The sequence below is a fragment of the Hemiscyllium ocellatum genome, chromosome 32 (assembly GCF_020745735.1).
Source record: "Hemiscyllium ocellatum isolate sHemOce1 chromosome 32, sHemOce1.pat.X.cur, whole genome shotgun sequence".
Classification (NCBI taxonomy): domain Eukaryota; kingdom Metazoa; phylum Chordata; class Chondrichthyes; order Orectolobiformes; family Hemiscylliidae; genus Hemiscyllium; species Hemiscyllium ocellatum.
Window position 1 is genome coordinate 4,402,549 of NC_083432.1, and position 26,691 is coordinate 4,429,239.

Here is a 26,691-nt window from a genome sequence, read left to right on the forward strand (position 1 = left end):
TCCCTTGGGGCCTTGGAGGGAAGTGAGTGTGGAGGTGTGGGCGCAAGTTTTACATTTCCTGCGGTTGCAGGGGAAGGTGCCGGGGGTGGAGGTTGGGTTCGTGGGGGGTGTGGATCTGACGAGGGAGTCACGAAGGGAGTGGTCCTTGCGGAACACTGATAGGGGAGGGGAGGGAAATATATCCTTGGTGGTGGGGTCCGTTTGGAGGTGGCGGAAATGACGGCGGATGATATGTTGTATGCGGAGGTTGGTGGGGTGGTAGGTGAGAACCAGTGGGGTTCTGTCTTGGTGGCGGTTGGAGGAGCGGGGCTCAAGGGCGGAGGAGCGGGAAGTGGAGGAGATGCGGTGGAGGGCATCGTCGATCACGTCTGGGGGGAATCTGCGGTCCTTGAAGAAGGAGGCCATCTGGGCTGTGCGGTGTTGGAATTGGTCCTCCTGGGAGCAGATGCGGCGGAGACGAAGGAATTGGGAATATGGGATGGCGTTTTTACAGGGGGCAGGGTGGGAGGAGGTGTAGTCCAGGTAGCTGTGGGAATCAGTCGGTTTATAATAGATGTCTGTGTTGAGTCGGTCGCCCGAGATAGAAATGGAAAGGTCTAGGAAGGGGAGGGAGGAGTCTGAGACAGTCCAGGTGAATTTCAGGTCGGGATGGAAGGTGTTAGTAAAGTTGATGAACTGTTCAACCTCCTCGTGGGAGCACGAGGCAGCGCCGATACAGTCATCGATGTAGCGGAGGAAAAGGTGGGGGGTGGTGCCAGTGTAGTTGCGGAAGATGGACTGTTCCACATATCCTACGAAGAGGCAGGCATAGCTGGGGCCCATGCGGGTGCCCATGGCAACTCCTTTAGTTTGGAGGAAGTGGGAGGATTGAAAAGAGAAGTTATTCAGGGTGAGGACCAGTTCAGTCAGTCGAAGGAGGGTGTCAGTGGAAGGGTACTGGTTGGTACGGCAGGAAAGGAAGAAGCGGAGGGCTTTGAGTCCTTCGTGATGGGGGATGGAGGTGTACAGGGACTGGATGTCCGTCGTGAAAATAAGGCGTTGGGGACCGGGGAAGCGAAAATCCTGGAGGAGGTGGAGGGCGTGGGTGGTGTCCCGAACGTAGGTGGGGAGTTCTTGGACTAAAGGGGACAGGACCGTGTCGAGGTATTGGGAGATGAGTTCGGTGGGGCAGGAGCAGGCTGAGACAATGGGTCGGCCGGGGCAGTCAGGTTTGTGGATTTTGGGCAGGAGGTAGAAACGGGCGGTGCGGGGTTGTGGGACTATGAGGTTGGAGGCGGTGGATGGGAGATCCCCTGAGGTGATGAGGTCCTGGGACTTCGATGAGGTCCTGGCTCGAAACGTCGAATTCTCTATTCCTGAGATGCTGCCTGGCCTGCTGTGCTTTGACCAGCAACACATTTGCAGCAATTGTTTTTTTAGGTACATCAATAGGAAGACATTTCCTCCATTTGATCAGTTCCTCACAGAAGCCTACAATTCCTAGCTGCCCCTTCACAGGTCGCTCTTCATCCCCACCGGTGTTTGGGAATCTACCTTGCCTCACCACAGCTTCTGACAAGCCCAGATCTCGCACTCCTCTCTCTCTCTCTCTCTCTTTCTCTCTCTCTCTCTCTCTCTCTCTCTTTCGAGTGCTGGAGACTGTCTTGAGCTTCCCTGACACTGTCCTCCTGCCAGCCAACCCACGAGCTGTCTAGCTGCAGTGCCTCAAATTGAAGTTATTACAAAGTCCAGCCATCCAATTCAACAGAGTCCCGACAACTCTGGCCTTGTTGAGTTTTCCCAGCCAACTTTGGGGCCAGTGTAATTCCTCACCAATTTACTACTTGGAAGTGACCTGGTGGAATTGAAGTTACCCACCAGAATATCCAAGTCTTTGTACTTCTATGTCCCTGTGTCAGTAATCTTCTACTTAGCTCTGTAACAGGACTTTACAAGCTTCTAACTCAGTGTTTAATTAATCCAATCATTTAAGGTTAAGGTGGTAAAAGAGTCTGCACTAATGAAGTTAAAACAGTATGATATCCCAGTCCCAGTGTGAACATACACCCTTACGGTCAGTTTACATCTTTCAGAATTGCCAGGATAATATTCTAACTGAGCGAATGGAATTTAGCAGTCCAGGAAGTGGACAGATCATTCTCCAACGATCACAGGAGCATATGACGTTCCCAGAAACAGAAGCCAGTAAAACTTGCAAATGATGCATGCTGGAATTCCAGTGCGATCAGTATCTTCATTTCCAAGTATTACTGATTTTTTACTGGTTTCTCCATCTGGGTAGGAGCAGGATTAGGCCATTCAGCCCATCGAGTCTTCTCTGTCATTCTGTAAGATTTGAGCTGTTCTGATGGTGACCGTAACTCCAGTTTCTGGTCTGTCTCCTCGAATTCCCTTTGTTGATCAAACATCTTTCTAACTCTTCCAGGACCCAACCTCCACAGGTCTGGGGTGGAGAATTCCAAAGACTAACAACCCTCTGAGAGAAGAAATTCTTCCTTTATCCTAGTCTCAAAAATAGTAATAAAGATCAGTCAGGAACAGGGCAACACTGAAAGCAACGAGGCACAGAGGAACTCACTTGGAAATGTTCCTGAGAGATAGCTCATTTGAGGAAGCATGATACAGCCTTCAAATTATTACTTTTCATAGAGAAAAGCAAATAAAAATCGGAAATAGGTCTGAAAATATCTGGAAAGTGCAATTAAAATGGGAATGAGCAGATGATGCAAGCTGCAAACACTTTACAGCATAAGAATGGGGATGATGATGGGAGAATTGTGGACATAATTTTGTTTTCAAGTGATGGGTATGAGGACAGGGGAGAAGAGGGAGTTCGAATTAACAATCAAGTAACACAGTGCATTGTACATTTCTTACCTGCCGGGTTGTACAGGTGTATAGAGTGATGGGTCAACTGGCTTCACTTCCAGGTCTTTAACAGTGTCTGGTCCACATGTCAATCGCAGAGATTTGTTGCTGCTGGTATCTGGTATTTCCAGCACGGGAAAGATCCTATAGATGATACAATCGATTGATGTGCAACACTTTGTAATCCGAGCAATCTAATGAGCAGGTGATGAACTAATTACCTCCATAGCTGCTGCCTACTACACTGGATCCACTGAAGGTACATTCATTCACCAACTATATTTACTCTGAGGCTTTTTCATTATAATTCCTGCCAGCGATCAACCGTGCTGAACATTGTGCAATCAGCAGCAAACATCTCCTCTTCATGACAGGAGAAATGTCATTGGTGAAGCACCTGAAGGTGGTTGGGCTAGTGCACTACCCTGAGGTTGCAGGCTCGTGTGCCGCAATGGTGATGTCCCTACCTCTGAGTTAAGAGGCCTGGGTTAAAGCTCCACCTGCTCCAGAGGTATGTAATAACCAGGTTGTTTCGACAGTATCTACCCTGAGGGTGAGGCCTCTTGTGGTCATACCTCAATGATTGAGCCACCAGGCCTGGCTTCAAGTCCCACCATCTCTGCAGGGGAATCTGAACAGATTTCATTTCAAATAATTACCTTCAGAAACTCCTGCAGGATATCCTAGATCTGATATGATGCAATTTAATATCTAACTTCACCAGTATATCCAGCTTTCCTGTGCATTATAATCTAATCACATCAGCACTTTGTGCTAATGTGCAATTCCAAAGTAGATGTAGATATTGTCTCAATAAATGCAGGAACCCTCTACAATGCCTCAATTGCATCAATTCATGTGGATACCCTCTGCAATTCCCCAGTACACGCAGATCTCTCCTACAGCGACCATCTTCAGTAAGCAATACATCCAAGTTCAGAAAATCACATACCGTACCAGAGCTGAATTATCCAAAACCTTCATACTGTTGTCAGGAATCTGGAGGAATAACAATAACCACAAATATTGCTATAATAACGGGATTGAAAGTCCAAGTTCAATACAAAGTAAACACCATGCTGCCCTCATCAAATACTCCCAGAACAGGGACTACACGAGGTTAGATTCAGAGTAAAGCTCTTTTACACTGTACCCATCAAATACCCCAGGACAGCTTGGGTTTAGATTCAGAGGAAAGCTCCCTCTGCATTGTCTCCATCAAACTCTCTCAGGACAGGAACAGCACAGGGTTAGACACAGAGTAGAGCATTTCTACACTGTCCCCATCAAACACATCCAGGGCCAGGGAAGAACAAAGTTAGATACAGAGTAAAGGTCCCTCTGCTCTGTCCTCATCAAACACTCCCAGGACAAGAACAGTGCAGAGTTGGTAGAGTAAAGCTCCTTCTATAATTCCCATCAAACACTACCAGGATGGGTCCAGCATGCCTGCTTGGCTACTCTCTCTCCTTCCTGATGAAGGGCTTATGCTCGAAACGTCGAATTCTCTATTCCTGAGATGCTGCCTGGCCTGCTGTGCTTTGACCAGCAACACATTTTCAGCTGGGTCCAGCATGGGCTTAACATGTAGGAAACTCTTCACTGATTCTTATTTAAAGTGACTCTTAAATCCCCCTGAAATGGCCCAGCAGACTCCCCTGTTGGACCAAACTACAGCAAAGTGTTGGAATCAGAGGGATCACTCAGCATTGACCTAGGCACGCGAAACAACAATGATAAACTCAGCCATGTCAGCCCTGAAAGTCTCCTCACTAACATCTGGAGAGATTGGGGGAAGCAGTCCCACAGAGGAGTCAAGCAACAGCTTGATACAGTAATCCTCACTGAATCAGATCTTGGAGACAATATCCAGATCCCATCAGCATCATCCTGGGTATGACCTAGACCATCAACAGAGCAGACCCACCAGATGTAGTGAGTGACACAGTGGGTGGAAGTTACAGTGGGAGCCCTCAACCTTGACTCTGGCTGTCATTGGGTGATGAGAGAGGCATGAGAATAGAGTAAAAAATTCCAATGTCCATCACCAAAACTTGCTGAGTTCCATCATTGTTGGCTGAGCTGGCTGTGTCACAGTTGCCAAGTTGGATCTGCGGCAGATGGTGAAGGAAGCAAAAAAAATGGAAAAACCTGTTTTATTTGATCTACATAATGGCTGCAGACACACCTGCCTATCGCAGCTGGGATAGGAGTGGCCACTGTGCCTCCCTCGTGCTATCTTCACATCCAAACCACCCTCCATCATGTTGTGTGGCACTGTTAACTGTGATAAATGGTATATACCATATTGTATGACACAGAACAGGACTAGAAACTTAAATCTGGTCATCCAGGATGCACTGTGGACGATCAGCAGCAAAGGCACAACCTCATGGTCTGGCATAAGACCATAAGACCATAAGACATAGGAGTGGAAGTAAGGCCATTCGGCCCATCGAGTCCACTCCGCCATTCAATCATGGCTGATGGGCATTTCAACTCCACTTACCCGCATTCTCCCCGTAGCCCTTAATTCCTCAAGACAACAAGAATCTATCAATCCCTGTCTTGAAGACATTTAGCGTCCCGGCCTCCACTGCACTCTGCGGCAATGAATTCCACAGGCCCACCACTCTCTGGCTGAAGAAATGTCTCCGCATTTCTGTTCTGAATTGACCCCTTCTAATTTTAAGGCTGTGTCCATGGGTCCTAGTCTCCTCGCCTAATGGAAACAATTTCCTAGCCTCCAGCCTTCCCTTACTCCATCACTACCATCAAGTCAGGGGAACCCCGGCTCAGTGAAGGGTCCAGGAGAGCATGCCAGGAGCAGTCCCAGACATATGTGCATGAGGGGGCTCAAGCTGATGGAGCTGCAGCACAGGATTACCTGCTTGCAAAACAGTGTGCGCAACAAGTGGTAATCAGGGCTAAATGGTCTCATAAACAACTGGTCAGGTGAACAACCCAAGTCTCAGGACATCACTGCAGGAGTTACTCAGGGCAGTGTCCTAGGCCTAACCATTTACAAATGCATCATGAATGACTTTCTCGCTATTATAAAATCAGAATTCGGCATGTTTGCTGTCAAATGCACACTATTCAGTGCCATCTATGAATCTTCAGATACAGCAAGACAGAGTCAGGCTTGTGTGGCAAGTAACATTTATGCCACCCCTACCAGGCAATGACCACCCTTGAGAGATATATACCACCTTCTTTTGACATTTTTCACAATGATATAAAATACCATCTGTAGAGTTTGAAGAATTTCGTCATCCTGATTTTAATTCCTGGTCTTTCACGAATTGAAATGGTTTCGAAAAGCACCGAGTTCAATTGTCAAAAGAGATCTCTGGACACACCAAGATTGGCCAAGTTTTATGAAACCAGCATGGATTAAACCAAGGACAGTCTGAGCTAAAACTATCCTCCCAAAGGTAATGAAACTAGCCCATATCTCCATGGGAGACATCAATACATCTTCACTTCAACTCGATTCATACCATTACGAGAATCTGCACATTTTGGAGATGATACATTGCCTGTAGTTATCAAGCCTGGACACAATTAAGGGGATCACACAGAGAATGCACGGCCAGCTTGTATTTCAAGGGGTTTAAGACAGACCAAGAGGAGATGGGTCATTGACTGCAGCATTGAGTTTGGCAAAGGCTGTCTCTCTATCTCCGCTTTTCAACAAATCAAAACTGCCTGATGATAACACTGAAACCAGAACTTAAAGACAAATGCAATATTTTCTATAGGTGATGGTCCAATCAACTAACCAATTGTGGTTTCAGGTTAGAGCCTTCTGAGTCAAGGACAACCAGAAGGTCTGTAATGTGTAGGTTCCTTTATCTTCCTTTGTACCAACTATATTGCTCTTAATCATGTCTCGCATGTCTGTGTGAGTGCCTATGTGCTTGTACATAAAGACTGTACACTTGACATTACACATTCATTGCACATATTTTCTCAGGGTTAGCAGGAAATAAACACTCTTTTTTTAAATCAAGAAAGCCTTGTGATTGTGAACTAATACTGGAAGGAAACAATTTTAACTTGAAAGTGGCATAGCCTTCTGCTAAAAAAACTTAAAAAACTTTCTTGCAATTCGAGAAGGTTGAAAAGTCAGTTTAATGCTTCTCACCTGGTTATAAAACTCTCAGTGGCATTAGCACTACTGACTTCTCCCTGACTAACATCAGAACTGGACTAGCCTTACAAATACAGTGGCTGCAGTTTGGGGAGACTATGACATAGTAGTAATGTCATTGGATTAGTCCTCCAGCAGCCCAAGCTAATGCTACATGGAACAAATTCAAGTTTCACGTAGTAACTGGTGGAATTGAAATGAAATTAATAAATCTGGAATATAAATTTAATCTCAGTAATGGTCTCATTAGTTGTTGTAAGAATCCAGCTGGAGTTCCACCCACCTGTTCTCAAGAAACTATAGATATGCAAGTGAACTTGAATATTCTTATCTTTAAGTCACTGAAGGCTAATATGCAGGTTTAACATGCTACTAGGAAGGCTAGTGGAATGTTCGCCTTTATTGCAAGAGGATTTGAGTACAGGAGTAGTGAAGTTGTATCTTGATTGTATAGGAACTCGGTTAGACTATACCAAGTGCACAATGTGCAATTTCGGTCTCCTCTGACAGGAAAGAGGAGAAGTGTAACAAAGGTTCACCAGATTTGTTCCTGGATGATGGAACAGCCCTCTGAAGAGAGACTGGGCAAACTGGGCCTGTATTCTCTACAGTTTCAAAGAACGAGAGGTGATGTCATTGATACTTACAAAATACTTAGAGGAATAGGCAGGGTAGATGCAGGTGAGATGTGAAGTCTAGAACCAGAGAGGCACAATTTAAAATAAAAGAGGGATGCTTTTCAGGACTGAGATGAAGATAAATTATTTTACTAAGAAATATGTGAAATATGATATATATCTTTACTACAGAGGACTGTGGAGGTTCAGTCTTAAAGTATGTTTAAGGTAACAATTGATAGATTCCTATTTATCAACAAAGAGTTATCAGAGCAGTGTGAGTAAAATGTCAGAGGTCACATGACATCAGGTTTTAGTCCAACAGCTCTATTTAAAGTTAAAAATCACACAACACCAGGTTATGGTCCAACAGGTTTATTTGAAAGTACTAGCTTTCACTCATCAGGTAGGGGTGGTGTGGGATCCTGGCCCACTAGCTACTTAATGATGGAGCAGCGCTTTAAAAGTTTGTGATTTTAAATAAACCTGTTGGACTATAACCTGGTGTTGTGAGATTGTTAACTTTATCCACCCCAATCCAACACCAGCACCTTCACATCAAGTGAAGTGTTTGTTCAGCCATAATCAGAATAAATGGTTGTTGAAGGAAGGAAATTTGCTGTCCTTACCTGGTCTGGCCCACATGAATTTCCAGACTCACAGCAATATGATTAACTCTTAAACTGAAATAACGGAGTAAGCCACTCAATTCAAGAGCAGTTAGCAATTCCATTTTTATTCTATCCCAGCTGGACCAGCATTTATTACCCATCCTAGCTGCCCTTAAGAAGGTGGGGGTGAGCTGCTTTCTTGAACCACTGTAGTCCATGTGCTGTAGGTTGACCCACAATGCCCTTAGGGAGGGAATTCCAAGAATTCCAGGCAACATTGAAGGAACAGTGATACATTTCCAAGTCAGGATGGTGTGTAGCTTGGAGGGGAATTTGCAGGGGGCAGTGTTCCCATGTATTTGCTGCCCATGTCATTCTGGATGGAATTGGTTGTGAGTTTGAAAGGTGATGTCTGAGGATCTTTGGTGAATTTCTGCAGTGCATCTTGTAGATAGTACACACTGCTGTTACTGAGCATCGGTGGTACAAGGATTAGATTATATTCGGCCCAACCAGTCCACACCGACCCTCCGAATTGTAACCCACCCCTCTGACTAATGCACCTAACACTTTATGGGCAATTTAGCATGACCAATTCACCTGATCTGCACATCTTTGGACTGTGGGAGGAAAGCGGATGACCAGGAGGAAACCCACGCAGACACGGGGAGAATGTGCAAACTCCACAGGCAGTCATCTGAGGCTGGAATTGAACCTGGGACCCTGGTGTTGTGAGGCAGCAGTGCTAACCACTGAGCCACCGTGCCGTCCATTTTGTGGATGTTGTGCCAATCAAGCAGGCTGATTGTTCCTGCACAGTGTTGCTGGAACTGTGCTCTAATAAATGTTGGCATTCACACCCCATGAAAAAATAACTTTTAAAAAACGAACAGGTCAGAGTCTATGATTTTTCTGGCCAGTAACTCACCTCCTGAATTCTCAAAACCTGTCAACCATCAACAAACACAGGTCAGAAGTTTAATGGAATACTTTGCACTTGCCTGGATGCATACATCTCCAATGGGAAACAAATATTGTCAGAGTCACCAATGCCCAGAACACTGACAATAAAAATGGTTCATTTTTACTGCTGACCTGTTATTTCTTCCTTCTCACCTGTCTGAGGATGAGTTCACTGGTTTTAGAATCTCGTACCATGAACAATGTACTGCTGGTCTCTGAGTCCATAGTGACATTTATGTCTAAAGGCCGCTGGGGAACCGTACAGTTTACTGGAACAAAGTGGAACATGAGGGTATCGATGGGCACAAGGTAGCTGCCTGAAAACTGAAAAGAAATAAGTTAGTGGATAATTCGGCAATCAAGTTGAGAATATTTTCTGCTCATCATAAAGTAAACACTGGTTGCTGTGACAGCAGCGAATGACAGAAATGGTACACAGCTATCTGATATCTGTGGGCAGTGCTGCTCCCTTTTGATCTCAGGATTCTATGAGGCTATATTGTCCATCCCCAGTTGCCCTGTAAAAGTGGTGTTTTAAAGTATGCCAGAATGGAACAAGAGTGATAAGTAGACCTTAGTGGATGGGGTGTGCAGGTTTGCAAGCTAGAAGGAGTAGTAATAATTGGCCTCAACATCCTCAAGTAAAGAAAGGCAGGTTTCTGACACTGATGATAACACAGGGATTCTGTCCCAACATCAGATGATCAGAGATTGGGGCCCGTCTATAAGACCTTTCAATCATAGTGAGCTGATCTGATATTCACTGGCTGGGAACATCCATATAAAACAGTGCCTGACGTAAAGTTTGATAATTCTGAGGCAATAAGAAGTAAAACAGTGAGGCAGCACCTATTACAGAGCAGGATTTAGGAGCAAGCTGCCTGATCTGTTCCAAAGGTGAACAGGATAATTATAAGTAATTACTCGTTTTCCTTCACTAAATGTGCAGATATTGGCATTTCAAACTTTCAATGAATCAGGGCTGAAAGTACTGTCCTGCTTCATATTGGATTAGGCTTCCCTTACAGGTGATGGCCAAAGCTGGGTAACTACAGTGGGGATTTTGAAATTTGCAGAAACTATAAGTTTCCTTCCTTTGCCTTTAAGAAAGAGAAGCCTTGATTGAAATGTTACAAAGTTATGGGGACGTCCATTGACATAGAGAATAACATCAACAAGATACTTCAATGTGTAGAAAGTTAAAAAAAAACTGGAGGCCGGAGAGGAATAACGGATCAGCCATGATCCTACTGTATAATGGAGCAGGATCAAGGGGCCAAAGGACCTAGTCCTGTTCCTATTTCCTATGACCTTAAGATAGTAACTGATGTATCAAATAGGAAATTCAGGAGATACCTCTGAACGAACAGAGGGTGTCTAATATGTCGAAGTCATGACCTTGTGGAGTGGCTGAGGTGATTACTGCCAATTCATTTCAGCGAAGTGAAAGGTGTAAAATGATAAGTTTGACCAAGTGAGAATACGTCATGTGAAAAGATGCTGCTGTGGAGCTGAAATATCTGAGTTTTTGTGCTACTTCAGTGCAGAAATTCCATGCAATTTCATAACTCTCACATCAGTCACAAGATGGCAGTGGGAGTAGAACGTGGCTCTTTTGGGCCCTCAGCTCAAAGGTTACCAGATTGTTCGTAGCGTCTAACAACATAAGCATTGGTATCCTGTTTTATCTTGAGGCAGTGCTAAACAGTGCTTGTTGTAGGTAAAACACTACATTTGGCAAATTATTTGTTCTTTAAGCATTTGAGCAACAAACAGGAAAAGAATGTGGCTGTAAGTGAATATGAATACTTCCAACTTTGTGCATCAATGTTCACTTTGAAAAGTAGCGCCAGTTCTTTGTGTAGTGTCTGGCCATCTTATCATTGCCACCTTGGTCTTCTTTGATGATAATGTTAAGGAAATGAACAATAAGTTATAACAGAATGCATTCTTACCGTGTGTGGGTCCATTGTAATGTGATTCTTGAAGAAGTCAATGCTGAATTGACAAGGTGCTCCATTAAATATTTTTAATTCAGTCATGCCATTTGGTGGAGGTGAAACCTGCCATTTCTGAGAAGAAAAATCCTTATCAAACATTAGAATAAGTTTTGAGGTTTCTACATTGCTTGTCAAAAGACATTCAGTTCCACCTACTTTTATCAGCTTCCTTGCTGCAACCTCCACCACAATGTAACTCAGAATGTACTATCCATAGCTGTTGTTTCTGGCACTAAATGTGTTTGGTGGGAGAGAGCCAGGTTGGTTGTTGGCATGAAGTAGTGGATTATAACTCAAGCTGTCAATGGAAAACTTCTAAATCAAAATGTTCCAAGAATGTGGGATTGGCACTGTGCTCTACGTACCAGTGCACCAGCTCTTCATCATTAGACATTGAGTTCATCGAGGTAAAGATGTCATTCTCCCAAGTTATGAGTGGCATAGGTTAGATACAGAGTAAATCTCTCTCTACCCTGTTCCATCAAACACTCCCAGGGTGGTTTCAACACAGGGTTAGATACAGAATAAAATTCCCTCTGCAATGTTCCCACTAAATGCTCCAGTCCAGTCATATGGATAAAACACGTCTCTTAATTCTACAACGTATAGACACCACCTTCTGCAATCAACTAAATCTATAATGCCAGGTTACAGTCCAATAGGTTTATCTGAAGCACTAGCTTTCGGAGCGCCACTCCTTCGTCAGGTACCTGCAGGAGAAGCACTCTGAAAGCTAGTGCTTCATATAAACTTGTTGGACTATAACCTGGTGTTGTGTGATTTTTAATTTTGTCCACCCAGTCCAACACCGGCGTCTCCACATTAAATCTGTAATGTAGAAATAGTCTGCCCAAAATGTACAAATAATTAAGTGAAAGCTGTAAAACAAGCTGTAACTTCCCCCTGAATCAAACCAAGTCTCACCTGAATCTGTACCTGAACAATCCCAGTGATACAGAATGCCACAGCAGCTCCTATCATCCCAATAGACATCCTTGTGACTGGCCTGTAGAGTAACAGCAAAAAAAGTGAAAGGGTGTTAATCATTTGAAAAAGAAACATAAAGCCTCAGAGTTGATATATTGTCAAAGAAGGTCATTCAGCTCATCATGTCTGCACCTCCTCTCTCGATGAGCAACTCACTCAATGATATTCTTTATCATTTCCTCATAATCCTGTACCTTCTGCCTTTACAAATAAAACTCTAGTTCCATTTGAATGTCTCCACCACCCAGGAAGGCAGACCATTCCAGACTTGAGCCACTCGTTATGTGAAGTTCTTCCTGATATTGTTTTTTCTCCTTTTGTCAATTACTTTAAATCTCCGTTCTCCCCAAGTCCACCAACCTGCACATTCTCAATCCTTTCACAAGTGGAAGCAAAGTTTTTCCTATGTTCAGACCCTCATAATTTTGAATAATTCTCTCGGATCTCCTTTCTGTCCTCCTTTCTCCAAGTAAAGAGTCCCAACCTCTCCATGTTGTCCTCATGACTGAAGTTCCCTATTCCTGAAATCATTTTCATGAATTTTTCTGCACTTTCTCCAACGTGTTCCCCTTCTTCCTAAGGTGTGACATTCAGAACTCTGTTGATGCTGAAGTAATGTCTCATACAAACCAACATAAAGTCCTTGCTTTTAGATTGTCTGGCCTTATTAATGAAGTCTAAGATATTGTATGTTTTAGCAACTGCTTTCTCAATCTGTCCTGTTTCAATGATTTATGGACATTTATACAAAGTTTCTCTGTTCCTGCACCCGCCTTTGGAATTGTGCCCTTGAGTTTACATTGTTTCTCTATGTTCTTTTGACCAAATTGAATTACTTCACATTCCTCTGCGTTTAATTTCATGAGTATGTCCCTTTGAATGTCTTTTTGAATGCTATACTTTCCTCCTCAGGTTACAAAGTTTTCAATCTTTTTGTCATCTACAAGCTTTGAAAGTACCCCAGGTTCTGGGTAATTAATACATATCAGGAAAAGTTGGAGTCTCAACCCTGGTTCCAGGGGAGCTCCTCCATGGACCTTTCACTTGTCCAGAAAGCATCGATTAACAATTACTGTTTCCTCACTCAGTCAGTTCTTTTCTGGATCAGTGGTGCTGGAAGAGCACAGCAGTTCAGGCAGCATCCAACGAGCAGCGAAATCGACGTTTCGGGCAAAAGCCCTTCATCAGGGATAAAGGCAGTGAGCCTGAAAGTGTGGAGAGATAAGCTAGGGGAGGGTGGGGGTGGGGAGAGAGTAGCATAGAGTACAATAGGTGAGTGGGGGAGGAGATGAAGGTGATAGGTCAGGGAGGAGAGGGTGGAGTGGCTATCCTCCCTGACCTATCACTTTCATCTCCTCCCCCACTCACCCATTGTACTCTATGCTACTCTCTCCCCACCCCCACCCTCCTCTAGCTTATCTCTCCACACTTTCAGGCTCACTGCCTTTATCCCTGATGAAGGGCTTTTGCCCGAAACGTCGATTTCGCTGCTCGTTGGATGCTGCCTGAACTGCTGTGCTTTTCCAGCATCACTAATCCAGAATCTGGTTTCCAGCATCTGCAGTCATTGTTTTTACCTCAGTTCTTTTCTGGCCAGTTCATTGTGTGGCACTGTGTCAAACAGGTCTTGGATATCTGAGAAGGAGAGAGAGAGAGAAAGAGAGAGAGGGAGGAGCTGGAAATTATCAGAACAAAAGAGAGAATTAATCATGTAAACAAGAATATTACTCATCAGAAAGAGACAGAGACAGAGAGAAGTGGTTAATAATTCTCATTCAGGGAGAAAGTAACAGAGTGACAGATTTTAAGATCAGAAAGAGAGACTGAAAACAAAAAATGCTGGTGATCACAGTGGGTCAGGCAGTATCCATGGAGAGAAAGCAAGCTAATTCTAGCTGACTATTCATCAGAGCTGAAGTGAAGTGTAGAGGAGACAGCATTTATGCAATAATGGGGTGTAAGGGGGAGGTTTGGAGTTTAATTAAGCTGAACTATCAACATCCTTTCTCCCCCAGGACTGCACCCTTCCTATACACCCCACCATCACGTGTCAGTCCTCAGCATGCTGCAGTGTTCCAGTGAATCATAGTAAACTGAAGGAACAACATCTCATCTTTAAAGTCTGCAGTTTGCAACCTTCTTTTAGCTTTATTTGTTACATTGTCTGTCAGCACGAGACAAGAATCCAGAGAAAGTATATTTTTGTTAGGGTGAAAGGAAAGGCTGGTAGGTATAGGGATTGTTGAATGACTAAAGAAATTGTGGGTTTGGTTAAAAAAAAGAAGTAAGCACATGTCAGGTATAAACAGGATAGATCGAGTGAATGCTTAGAAGAGTATAAAGGCAGTAGGAGTATACTTAAGAGGGAAATCAGGAGGGCAAAAAGGGACATGAGATAGCTTTGGCAAATAGAATTAAGGAGAATCCAAAGAGTTTTTACAAATACATTAAGGACAAAAGGGTAACTAGGGAGAGAATAGGGCCCCTCAAAGATCAGCAAGGCGGCCTTTGTGTGGAGCCGCAGAAAATGGGGGAGATACTAAATGAGTATTTTGCATCAGTATTTACTGTGGAAAAGGATTTGGAAGATATGGACTGTAGGGAAATAGATGGTGACATCTTGCAGAATGTCCATATTATAGAAGAGGAAGTGCTAGATGTCTTGAAACGGTTAAAGGTGGATAAATCCCCAGGACCTGATCAGGTGTACCCTAGAACTCTGTGGGAAGCTAGAGAAGTGATTGTTGGGCATCTTGCTGAGACACTTGTATCATCTATAGTCACAGGTGAGGTGCCAGAAGACTGGAGGTTGGCAAACGTGGTGCCATTGTTTAAGAAGGGCGGTAAGGACAAGCCAGGGACTATAGACCAGTGAGCCTGAGGTTGGTAGTGGGCAAGTTGTTGGAGGGAATCCTGAGGGACAGGGTGTACATGTATTTGGAAAGGCACGGACCGATTAGGGATAGTCAACATGGCTTTGTGCATGGGAAATCATGTCTCATAAACTTGATTGAGTTTTCTGAAGAAGTAACAAAGAGGAATCGATGAGGGCAGAGTAGTAGATGTGAGCTATATGGACTTCAGTAAGGCATTTGACAAGGTTCACAATGGGAGACTGATTAGCAAGGTCAGATCTCACGGACTACCGGGAGAACTAGCCATTTGGATACAGAACTGGCTCAAAGGTAGAAGACAGAGGGTTGTGGTGGAGGTGCTGTATTTTGGGAAAGCAAATCTTAGCAGGACTTATACACTTAATGGTAAGGTCCTAGGGAGTGTTGATGAACAAAGAGACCTTGGAGTGCAGGTTCATAGCTCCTTGAAAGTGGAGTCACAGTTAGATAGGACAGTGAAGAAGGGGTTTGGTATACTTTCCTTTATTGGTCAGAGTATTGAGTACAGGAGTTGGGAGGTCATGTTGTGGCTGTACAGAACATTAGTTAGGCCACTATTGGAATATTGCATGCAATTCTGATCTCCTTCCTTTTGGAAAGATGTTGTGAAACTTGAAAGGGTTCAGAAAAGCTTTACAAGGATGTTGCCAGGTTTGGAGGATTTGAGTTACAGGGAGGGACTTAACAGGCTGGGGCTGTTTTCCCTGGAGTGTCGGAAGCTGAGGGGAGACGTTATAGAGGTTTACAAAATTATAAGGGGCATGGATAGGGTAAATAGGCAAAGTCTTTCCCTGTGGTCAGGGTGTCCAGACGAGAGGGCATAGGTTTAAGGTGAGAGGGGAAAGATATAAAAGAGACCTACAGGGCAATGTTTTCACATAGAGGGTGGTACGTGTATGGAATGAGCTGCCAGAGGAAGTTGTGGAGACTGGTACAATTGCTATATTTAAGAGGCATTTGGATGGGTATATGAATATGAAGGGTTTGGAGGGATGGCAGGTGGGACTAGATTGGGTTAGGATATCTGATCGGCATGGACGGGTTGGACTGAAGGGTCTGTTTCCATGCTGTACATCTCTATGACTCTATCTCTCCCCTTCCCCCATCCCAGTGGGACTGTCTGACCTTTCCAATCTGGCAGGTGGACACACCTTGTCCTGCCTTTCTCTCATCTCAATCACTTAATCTGAGCTACCAACATTCTCTCCCCCCCAGCACACAATGCACTCTCGACCTCCATAACTGCCCGCTCCTCACTTCACATCAGCCCTGATGAAGAGTTATCTAGATGCTGTACGTTAGCTTGCTCTCTGTCCATGGATGCTGCCTAATCCGTTAAGATCTTCAGCACTTGCTGTTTTCAGCACAGATTCCTGTATCTACAGACATTTGTTCCTACATCAGAAAGAGAGACTCAATTAAACTTCAGACCAAGAGAGAGTAAGAGAGTGAATTAGCCATCAGAGATTTAAATTTCAGGGAGATTTAAACAAACATCTAATCAAGGATGTTGGGTGGTTTATATATACAGTGACATCCAGGACTGCAGAAGATGCAGAGCATCCAACCAAATGGTTCTGCTGGAGGTTTATGTAGAGTAACATTAGATGGGATAGAGTACAGGCTGGAATCTAATCAAGATGGTTAGTACCTGTTACTATTATGCCCCTGTTACTGAAGATTTCATGGATGGTTCCATTATTGAACAGTTATAGAATGTAGCCTAGAACAGAGGAGGTCAGTCAGTTCATCAATATAGTATCAGGTTGAGGGTTCTAGTGATACAACGGTAGTGTCCCTACCTTTGAGCCAGAAGGTCTGAATCCAAGTCCAACTTGCCCATATGTCATAATATGTCCAAACAGACTGATTAAAAATAGTCATCAAATTGAGTTTTTGGTAATCCCACTCTGGCTCTTTCTTCATTGTATTTAAAATGAACTTTTCAAGCATTGATCCAATTCCTTTTTAAATGTTATGATTGAATCTGTTTCCACCTTGGTACAAACGTTACAGTCCAGATGAGAACTTGTTGCATAACTTCTCATCTCTTTAACAATGGGAATCTTTCCAACAAGATCTCAGTCTCTTCATAAGGAATCCTGTTACAGAGGGAGTCTCATCAATGAAAGCTGAAAATGTGTTGCTGGAAAAGTGTAGCAGGTCAGGCAGCATCCAAGGAGCCGAAGAATCAACGTTTCAGGCATGAGCCCTCCTTCAGGAATGAGGAGAGTGTGCCAAGCAGGCTAAGATAAAAGGTAGGGAGGAGGGACTTGGGGGAGGGGCATTGGAAATGTGATAGGTGGAAGCAGGTCAAGGTGAGGGTGATAGGCCGGAGTGGGGGTGGGGCGGAGAGGTCAGGAAGAAGATTGCAGGTTAGGAAGGTGGTGCTGAGTTCGAGGGTTGGGACTGAGACAAGGTGGGGGGACGGAAAATGAGGAAACTGGAGAAATCTGAGTTCATCCCTTGTGGTTGGAGGGTTCCTAGGCGGAAGGTGAGGTGCTCTTCCTCCAACCGTCGTGTTGCTATGGTCTGGCGATGGAGGAGTCCAAGGACCTGCATGTCCTTGGTGGAATGGGAGGGGGATTTGAAGTGTTGAGCCACGTGATGGTTGGATTGGTTGGTCCAGTGTCCCAGAGGTGTTCTCTGAAACGTTCCGCAAGTAGGCAGCTTGTCTCCCCAATATAGAGGAGGCCACATCAGGTGCAGCGGATTAAGTAAATGATGTGTGTGGAGGTGCAGGCGAATTTGTGGAAGGATCCCTTGGGAACTCAGATTTCTCCAGTTTCCTCATTCCTCTCCCCCCAACTTGTCTCAGCCTCAACCCTCGAACTCAGCACCATCTTCCTAACCTGCAATCTTCTTCCTGACCTCTCCGCCCCCACCCCCACTCAGGCGTATCACCCTCAACTTAACCTCCTTCCACCTATCGCATTTCCAACGCCCCTTCCCCAAGTCCCTCCTCCCTCCCTTTTATCTTAGCCTGCCTGGCACACTCTCCTCATTCCTGAAGAAGGGCTCATGCCCGAAACGTCGATTCTCCTGCTCCTTGGATGCTGCCTGACCTGCTGCACTTTTCCAGCAACACATTTTCAGCTCTGATCTCCAGCATCTGCAGTCCTCACTTTCTCATCAATGAAACCCTTATAAAAGAGGAATTCTCACCAATGCTCTCTGACAACACCTGAAAGATTCCAGTGAAAGATTTCAAAAGAATTCAGCATCGCTCACATCATTCACAACTGAGATAAGAATATTTTGGTTGTTCATTTATTCTCTGAGATACTTTAATGGACTAAGTGAGGTGAGGTTTGTCAGACACTCCCTGAACTATTTCAGGATTGGGTCAGGTGGACAGATGAAGCACAGGCAGGTATTCTTACTGAATCAGAAGTTTTCTCTTCTCAAACTGAGGATAGATGAACCCTTCAAACAGCGGCAATAGCAACAGCACAAATAAAACGTTCAGACTCTGTAACAAATAAAAACCACATTATTAAATGAAGGGGAATGAGTTAGAACAATATCCCTGACTGTGAGAATTTGAACCATTCAGCAAGATAGAGTCCTTATCCCTCCATGATCTGAGGATTATAGCCACCTCCCTACGAAATGCGAAGTTCATTTCCTTTTCCCTTTTACTGGGGATTTTGAATCTTTCCACGCTGTTTCTGAAACCTAGGAAGGACCCTGACCTTCCTCCGTTAGTAGGATTCGATTCCCTTTTCCTACCTGACACTCAGATTGGTGGAGTAGATAGTGAAGGGGACTGTCAGAGAATACAGCAGAATATAAATAGATTGGAGAGGTGGGCAGAGAAATGGGAGATGGAGTTCAATCTGGGCAAATGTGAGGTGATGCATTTTAAAAGATCCAACTCAAGAGCAAACTATACGGTAAATGGAAAAGCCCTGTGGAAAATTGATGTACAGAGAGATCTGGGTGTTCAGATCCTTTGTACTCTGAAAGTGGCAATGCAGGTTGATAGAATGGTCAAGGCGGCATACAGCACGCTGTCCTTCATCTGACGGGGTATTGAGTACAAGAGTTGGCAGGTCATGTTACAGTTGTATAAGACTTTGGGTTGGCCACATTTGGAATACTGTGTACAATTCTGGTTGCTACATTAAAACAAAGGATGTGGATGCTTTGGAGAGGGAGCAGAGGAGGTTCACCAGGATGTTGCCTGGTATGGAGAGTGCGAGCCATGAAGAGAGGTTGAGTAGATTAGGATTATTTGCATTAGGAAGATGGGGGTTGAGAGGTGTAGACAGGGTGGATAGCAAGAAGCTTTTTCCTAGAGTAGGGTCTCAATTACCAGGGCTCATGAGTTCAAGGTGAGAGGGAAAAGTTTAAGAAAGATATGCATGGAAAATTCTTTACACAGAAGGTAGTAGGTGCCTGGAATGCATTGCCAGCAGAGGTGGTAAAGGAGGGAATGATAGCATCATTTAAGATGTGTCTAGACAGATACATGAATGGGCAGGGAGCAGAGGGATACAGATTTTTGGAAAATGGACAACTGGTTTAGACAGAGGATCTGGATTGGCACAGGCTTGGATGGTCAAAGGGCCTGTTCCTATGCTGTAACGGTCTTTGTTCTTTGTATCAACTCTGTAGTTCATGACCCTCTCTCTGTGATTCTGAATAGAGAGTAGGTATAAGGAAAATACTAGGCAAAAGTGAGGACTGCAGATGCTGGAAACCAGAGTTTAGATCAGAGTGGTGCTGGAAAAACACAGCAGGTCAGGCAGCATCCGAGGAGCAGGAAAATCGACATTTCGGGCAAAAGCCCTTCATCAGGAATAGAGGTAGGAAGCCTCCAGGTGAAGAGATAAATGGGGGGGTTGGAGGTGGGGAGACGGTGGCAAAGAGCACAATAGGTGAATGGAGGTGACAGGTCAGAGGGGAGGGTGGAGCAGATAGGTGGGAAGGGAGATTGGCAGGTAGGACAGGTCATGAGGATGGTGCTGAGCTGGAAGGTTGGAACTGGGGTAAGGTGGGGGCAGGGGAAATGAGGAAACTGGTGAAGTCCACATTGATGCTCTGGGGTTGAAGCGTTCCGAGGCAGAAGATGAGGCGTTAGGAAAATACTGCCAGAACCTAACAGATAAAAGTGATAGAACTGAAGGAATTCAGAGTGGGTAGGCTATAAATTGATAAGGAAGATGTATTTGAAAGTCTGGCTCGAGTCGAAATCAATAATTTACCAGAACAGATGAGAGGTATCCATTTTCACTTCGAGAGCCAGAGGGACAGGACATAATATTTCAATCCTCCCCAGACCAGGGATGGTATCAGAGATCTGCAGAATTGCCAATATCACATCGTTGTCCAAAAATAGTGTAAAGATAATGCCAGATACTGCAGGCCAGACAGGTTAATCTTTGTGGAGAAAGTGAGGACTGCAGATGCTGGAGATCAGAGCTGAAAATGTGTTGCTAGAAAAGCGCAGCAGGTCAGGCAGCATCCAAGGAGCAGGAGAATCGACGTTTCGGGCATAATTCCTGAAGAAGGGCTTATGCCTGAAACGTCGAATTTCCTGCTCCTTGGATGCTGCCTGACCTGCTGCGCTTTTCCGGCAATACATTTTCAGTTTAATCTTTGTGGTGGGAAAGCTTTTAGAAATGATAATCGAGAAGAATAATAGTCACAATGAGTGAGGATTACTTAACGAAAGCCAGTATGGATTTATTAAAGGTAAATCGTGTTTACCTCACAGAATTGAGATTTTTGATGAGGTAATGGAGAGGATTGATAAGAGTAATGTGTTTCATATTGTGTATTTGTGAAAGTATGATGGACTGTCACTTTAAGTGTCTGATCATGTAATGTAAAGATTATATCTGCCATTTTTGGCAGAAAGTAGCCTAGTCTAACCTTGCTACCAGGAGAGTGAATAATAAAGCTGCTGTTTAACACTTTGGTCTTGGAATTTAATAAATGTAACAATATACACAATTGATTTGGAGATGCCAGTGTTGGACTGGAGTGTACAAAGTTAAAAATCACACAACACCAGGTTAGAATCCAACAGGTTTATGTGGAAGCACTAGCTTTCGGAGCGCTGCTCCTTCATCAGGTGGTTGTGGAGAGTAAGATTGTAAGACACAGAATTTATAGCAAAAATTTACAATGTGATGTACTGAAATTATATAATGAAAAGGACCTGAATTATTTGTTAAGTCTCTCATCTTTTAGAATGACCATGTTGGTATCACTTCTTTCATATGTAAATTACAAACCTTTTTTTAAAAGTTACATTCTCAAGTGCACTTTAACAATTGGTGTCATGTCAACCCAGATAATGTATTGAAGGTGAGAGCCTCCCTGTGTGAGGCTGTCTGTGCCCCAATGGTCAGACTGATTCTAATCTAAAAAATGGGTTTACAGAATCTTACATGGATTCATGGAGTTTTTGAGCAAAGTAAAATGTAATTCTGCAAGTACAAATTCACCCCACACACTTTTATGTTGTCGATATCACACGCTGCAGGCAAGGATACCCTGAAGCATGGTACATTAGTGAGACCAAACAGAGGCTAGGGCAACGGATGAATAGACTCTGCACAACAATCAACAGACAGGAGTGTTCCCTCCCAGTTGGAGAACACTTCAGCAGTATGGGACATTTGATCTGGGACCTTCGGGTGACCGTCCTCCAAGGCAGACTTCGGGACAGGCAGCAGCAAAAAGTGGCCGAGCAGAGGCTGATAGCTGAGTTTAGTACCCATAGGGAGGGCCTCAACCGGGACCTTGGGTTCATGTTGCACTACAGGTGACCCCATTGCACTACACACACACACACACACACACACGTTTGTGGGGTAAATTTGTACTTGCAGAATTACACTTTGTTTTGCTCAAAAACTATATGAATCCATGTAAGATTCTGAAAATCTGTTTTTTAGATTAGAATCAGTCTGACCATTGGGGCACAGACATTCTCTCACAGGGAGTTAACACCTTCAATACCTTATCTGGGCCAACAATGAGACCAATTGTTAAAGTGCACTTGAGAATGCAACTTTTAAAAAGTTTTGCGATTTACATATGAAAGAAGTGATACCAACATGGTCATTCTAAAAGATGAGAGATTTAACAAACAATTCGGGTCCTTTTCAATATATAATTTCAGTTACATCACATGAAACTTTTACTATAAATTCTGTATCTTATGACCTTATTCTCCACAACTGATGAAGGAGCGTCGCTCCGAAAGCTAGTGCTTCCAAATAAACCTGTTGGACTATAACCTGGTGTTAAAAACGTAAACACAATGACTGCAGATGCTGGAAACCAGATTCTGGATCAGTGGTGCTGGAAGAGCACAGCAGTTCAGGCAGCATCCAAGGAGCAGCGAAATTGATGTTTCGGGCAAAAGCCCTTCATCAGGAATAAAGGCAGTGAACCTGAAGCGTGGAGAGATAAGCTAGAGGAGGGTGGGGGTGGGGAGAGAGTAGCATAGAGTACAATGGGTGAGTGGGGGAGGGGATGAAGGTGATAGGTCAGGGAGGAGAGGGTGGAGTGGATAGGTGGAAAAGGAGATTGTGTGATTTCTAACTTTATAAAAAATTGGGCGGCATGTTGGCTCAGTGGTTAGCACTGCTGCCTCACAACACCAGCGAGTCCAGTTCGATTCCAGCCTCAGGCGACTGTCCATGTGGAGTCTGCATGTTCTCCCCTGTCAAGTTGGGTTTCCGCTGCGTGCTCCAGTTTCCTCCCACAGTTGAACGACCCACAAAGGTTAGATTAATTGGTCAAGTTGAATTGCCCATAGTGTTCAGGGATGTGCAGGTTAGGTGCATTAGTCAGGGGTAAATGTAGAATTACAGGGTAGGGGAAAGGATCAGGGTGGGTTACTGTTTAGAGGGTCAGTGTGGACTTGTTGGGCCAAATGGCCGATTTCCATTGTAGGGATTCAATTAAATGACATGCCTATGGATTTCCGAAAGGTGTCATGTAATAGGCTGGCTACGGAGTTAAAGGAGTAGTGGCAACATGGATACAAAGTGGGCAGAGTGACAGGAAACAGGGAGTAATAATGAACAAATGCTGTTCAGATTGGAGCAATGTGTATAAAGACACTCCACAGAAATCAGTGCAAGGACCGCTGCCATTCTTGATCTATATTAATGGCTCAGATTTGGACATACACAGCACAATTTCAAAATTTACAGATAACACAAAGCTCAGATAATATGAACTGTCAGGAGAATTGTGATAGACTTTCAGAGGACATTTTCAGGCAGGTGAACAGGTGGCAGACAAAATTTAAAACAGAAAAGTGTTACATTTAAGACAGAAAAAGTGAAGAGAAGCTAAATAAAGAGCGCAATTATAAATGGAATGCAGGAACAGAATGATCTGTAGGCATATGTTCTCAAATTGATCAAAATGGCTGAGAAAGTGTTCAAAAGGCATAACCAGCTTTACAAATAGAGAGGGAGAACTAAGCCATAATAAGGAGCCTTCATCACATACTGGCTCCAATCTGAATTGGAGTTGTTACGGAGAAACTGTTTGCATTGTCTGATGATCAAAAATGATGTGAGGAGCAAACAAACCAACAGTGACATGTAAATGTTTTTACACGGTGAGTGATTAGGATCTAGAATGCACTGCTTCAGTATGTGGTGGAGGTAGGTTAATACAGCTCTCAAAAGGCATAAGCACTTGAAGATAGAGCATTCACAGGGCTATGTAGAAAGGGGAGGGGCTAGCATGTGGCTGAGTTGCCCAACCGCCAAATGACCTAATGATCATTCTGCTATTCCATCATCCACATTTTCTCCATACACTTAGGCGTTCACACTCTTTACCAGAACCATCTAAGACTGACCTCACTATCCCACACTCTCCCAATGGATGTGTCAATGTGCCATAATATGAGATTGTCTGTACCTTGATCAGAAATGTCCAAGATGTGACAGATTGTCCCTTGAACAAAACAGCATACCACTTCGAGTTGTTAATAAACATTGTTCCCACACCTGGAATCAGTTAATCCAGCAAGTTCTCTGCTGGGAAACCAGAGGGGGCTCTACCTGGAGCTGGTCGGGTTTCAGTTTGATGGATCCCACGTTCCTGTCCATCTCCTGAGCCTGTAGAGTCCACCGTGAGCCCTGTTGCTCATACAGCGCCCAGTACATTGGCAGCAATGGATACAATGCGAGCACGTTGTACAGTCGCTTCGCATCATTGATGATCTCTTTCTGAAAAACAGAGAAAAGGGAGTAGCAACACTCAGAAATCATTCCCAGCATCAGAGAGCTGCTCCAGGATTGTCCTGGAAGTTCCCGAAATTACAGTCCACTCTTCAGGTTCCTTAAAGCAATTACATGTTTAAAAAACGTGTGCTTTAATTATTAATTGTAAAGACGTCCGAGGCAGGGAGAAATGTTATGTGATTGACAGAACCAATCAGATAATGGGGAATGTATTTTTGATTGGTGTGGGATGGCAGGGTACTCTGAAAGTGGCTGTTTAAGGAGGTGTAGTGATTGGCAGCAGGGAGTCACGTGATTATATACATCTAACAAATTCAGCCACAGTTGGCATCCCTTTGGTGCCAGGGTCGTTTTCCAAGACCGTGTGATATATTCTACATGGTACACGTTTATCTTTCTGTTACAGAAACCTGTGTGGCTGTTTTCCTCACACAATGAGAGAACCTTGTATTCCCATCACTTTTTCACCGACTCCAGTGAATAACCGCTTGGTATAAAATAAGAGAAGGTCAAACGACCACTAACCCATTCATTAGTATAACTTGCGCAATAAAACCCAGCTAGTGTTGGTTCTTCAATTATCGAGGGAGTTTGTTTGCCTTTCCAACAACTAACTGACCAGTAGAGGTTTTATGTACTGATAAGAGGTGATGTCATTAATGTGCTTAACAATGTGACAGGATAAACATGAAGAGATTATTTACTTTTGGTTGGGAAGTCGGAAGTTTAGGAGAAAGTGAGGACTGCAGATGCTGGAGATCAGAGCTGAAAATGTGTTGCTGGAAAAGTGCAGCAGGTCAGGCAGCATCCAAGGAGCAGGAGAATCGACGTTTCAGGCATGAGCCCTTCCTCAGAAAATCAGAAGTTTAGCAGACCAACTTTAACATTAAAGCCAGGCCATTCAGGATTGGAATCAAGAGAAAGATTATTTTTTACACAAAATCTAAAACCATTTCCCCCTCAACAGCCTATGGATGCTGTGATGGGGAGTCAATCGAAATTCTCAAGACTAAGATGAAAAGATTTACTTCGAACAGCAAGGATATCAAGGATGTAGGCCAAATGTGGGTAAATAGAGTTGAGATACAGATTAGATGCGATCTAATTGAGTACTGGAGGAGGCTTGAGAGGCTGAATGGTCTGCTCCAGTCTTTCCATGTTCACAAAAACAGAGATACCAGAAGAATGTGTGCTTGGGGCACCAGTCACAATTGTAATTGTAATCCCATTCCAAATGTTTGCTTTTTCTGACCCTACCCCTGACTCCCTGATTGGGGGTTATATGTTTTGACGTTGCTTCTTACCTTTCTTGCCAGACAAGTGCAGTAGTGACATGGACAAGTGAAACATCAATATGTTTAATGTCACCTCAAATTCCACAATGCAGCAAAGCAAGCAAAAACGTGAAATTTTCTTGTGGAGCTTGGGCACAGACATTATGGCAGGACAGTCATAAAATAGCGAGGAAATGAAGGTTGCTCAGCGGCTAACACTTGAAAGATTGGTGATAAAAGCTTATTTAACCCGATTGCAACAGAATGTATAGGGCCATTGCAAATAGGGAGGAATTCCAGCAGAACTGAAACCATCCCAAAGTTCAGCCCACCCTTCCTTGGTTTATTTCAAAAATTTCAAGGTCTATCACCCGTGCACACCTGGGCATTTCAGAGAGTTGCCTGCCTCGCCACTTAGTGAAACTTCCACGGTAATGGAAATATATAGAGTTATCTCACCTCATACTTCTGGTCAGCCCAGTCGAGCCAATGCTCCTTTGCTCCCTCCTTCTTTTTACTCAAGTACCATTTAATCTTGTTGGTGATAGCACTCTGTTTAAAACAAACAGGACAGAACTCATTGATTATGTATTAAGGCACAAGACAAGGGAATACTCCCCAATTGCCTGAATGAATGCAATTCGAACAACACTCAAGAAACTTGACAGGGTGAAATTACAGCTGGTCTTGTGCCTTATGGACAAGATTGGGTAGCCAGGAGGTGAGTTCCTTACTGCAGGATTCCTAGCTTCTGACCTGCACTTGTGGCTGCTGTGTTTATATGCCGAGTCCAGGAGAATTTCTGGTCAATGGTAATCTCCAGGATGTCGATAGTGGGGAATTCAGTGACATATTACCAGTAAATGTTAAGGAGCAATACTTCAATTAGATCTACTTGGAGAAAATCATTTCCTGGAATTTGTGTGGCATAAATGTTACTTAAGACTTTTCAGCCCAAGCCTGCACACTGTCTTGTTGCATTTGGACATGGTATCTGAGGAGATGAGAGTGGTGCTGAATATTGTGCAATTATCAGCAAACATTTCCACTTCAGACCTTACATTTAAGGGGAAGGTCATTGATGAAGCAAC

The 26,691-nt window shown here is 44.0% G+C and overlaps 1 protein-coding gene across 1 annotated transcript in view; it reads right to left on the reverse strand.

The window, feature by feature from the left end:
- The window catches only part of LOC132830915 (solute carrier family 15 member 2-like), a 231,892-nt gene that overhangs the window by 42,656 nt on the left and 162,545 nt on the right, over nt 1–26,691 (reverse strand). Inside the window, exons 11-18 of the mRNA XM_060848864.1 lie at nt 26,060–26,152; nt 24,144–24,311; nt 18,480–18,568; nt 12,140–12,221; nt 11,171–11,287; nt 9,369–9,539; nt 3,821–3,867; nt 2,878–3,012 (exon numbers count right to left, since the gene is read on the reverse strand). Coding sequence (XP_060704847.1) covers nt 2,878–3,012; nt 3,821–3,867; nt 9,369–9,539; nt 11,171–11,287; nt 12,140–12,221; nt 18,480–18,568; nt 24,144–24,311; nt 26,060–26,152 — 902 coding nt within the window. The remainder of the gene's footprint in view (nt 1–2,877; nt 3,013–3,820; nt 3,868–9,368; nt 9,540–11,170; nt 11,288–12,139; nt 12,222–18,479; nt 18,569–24,143; nt 24,312–26,059; nt 26,153–26,691) is intronic.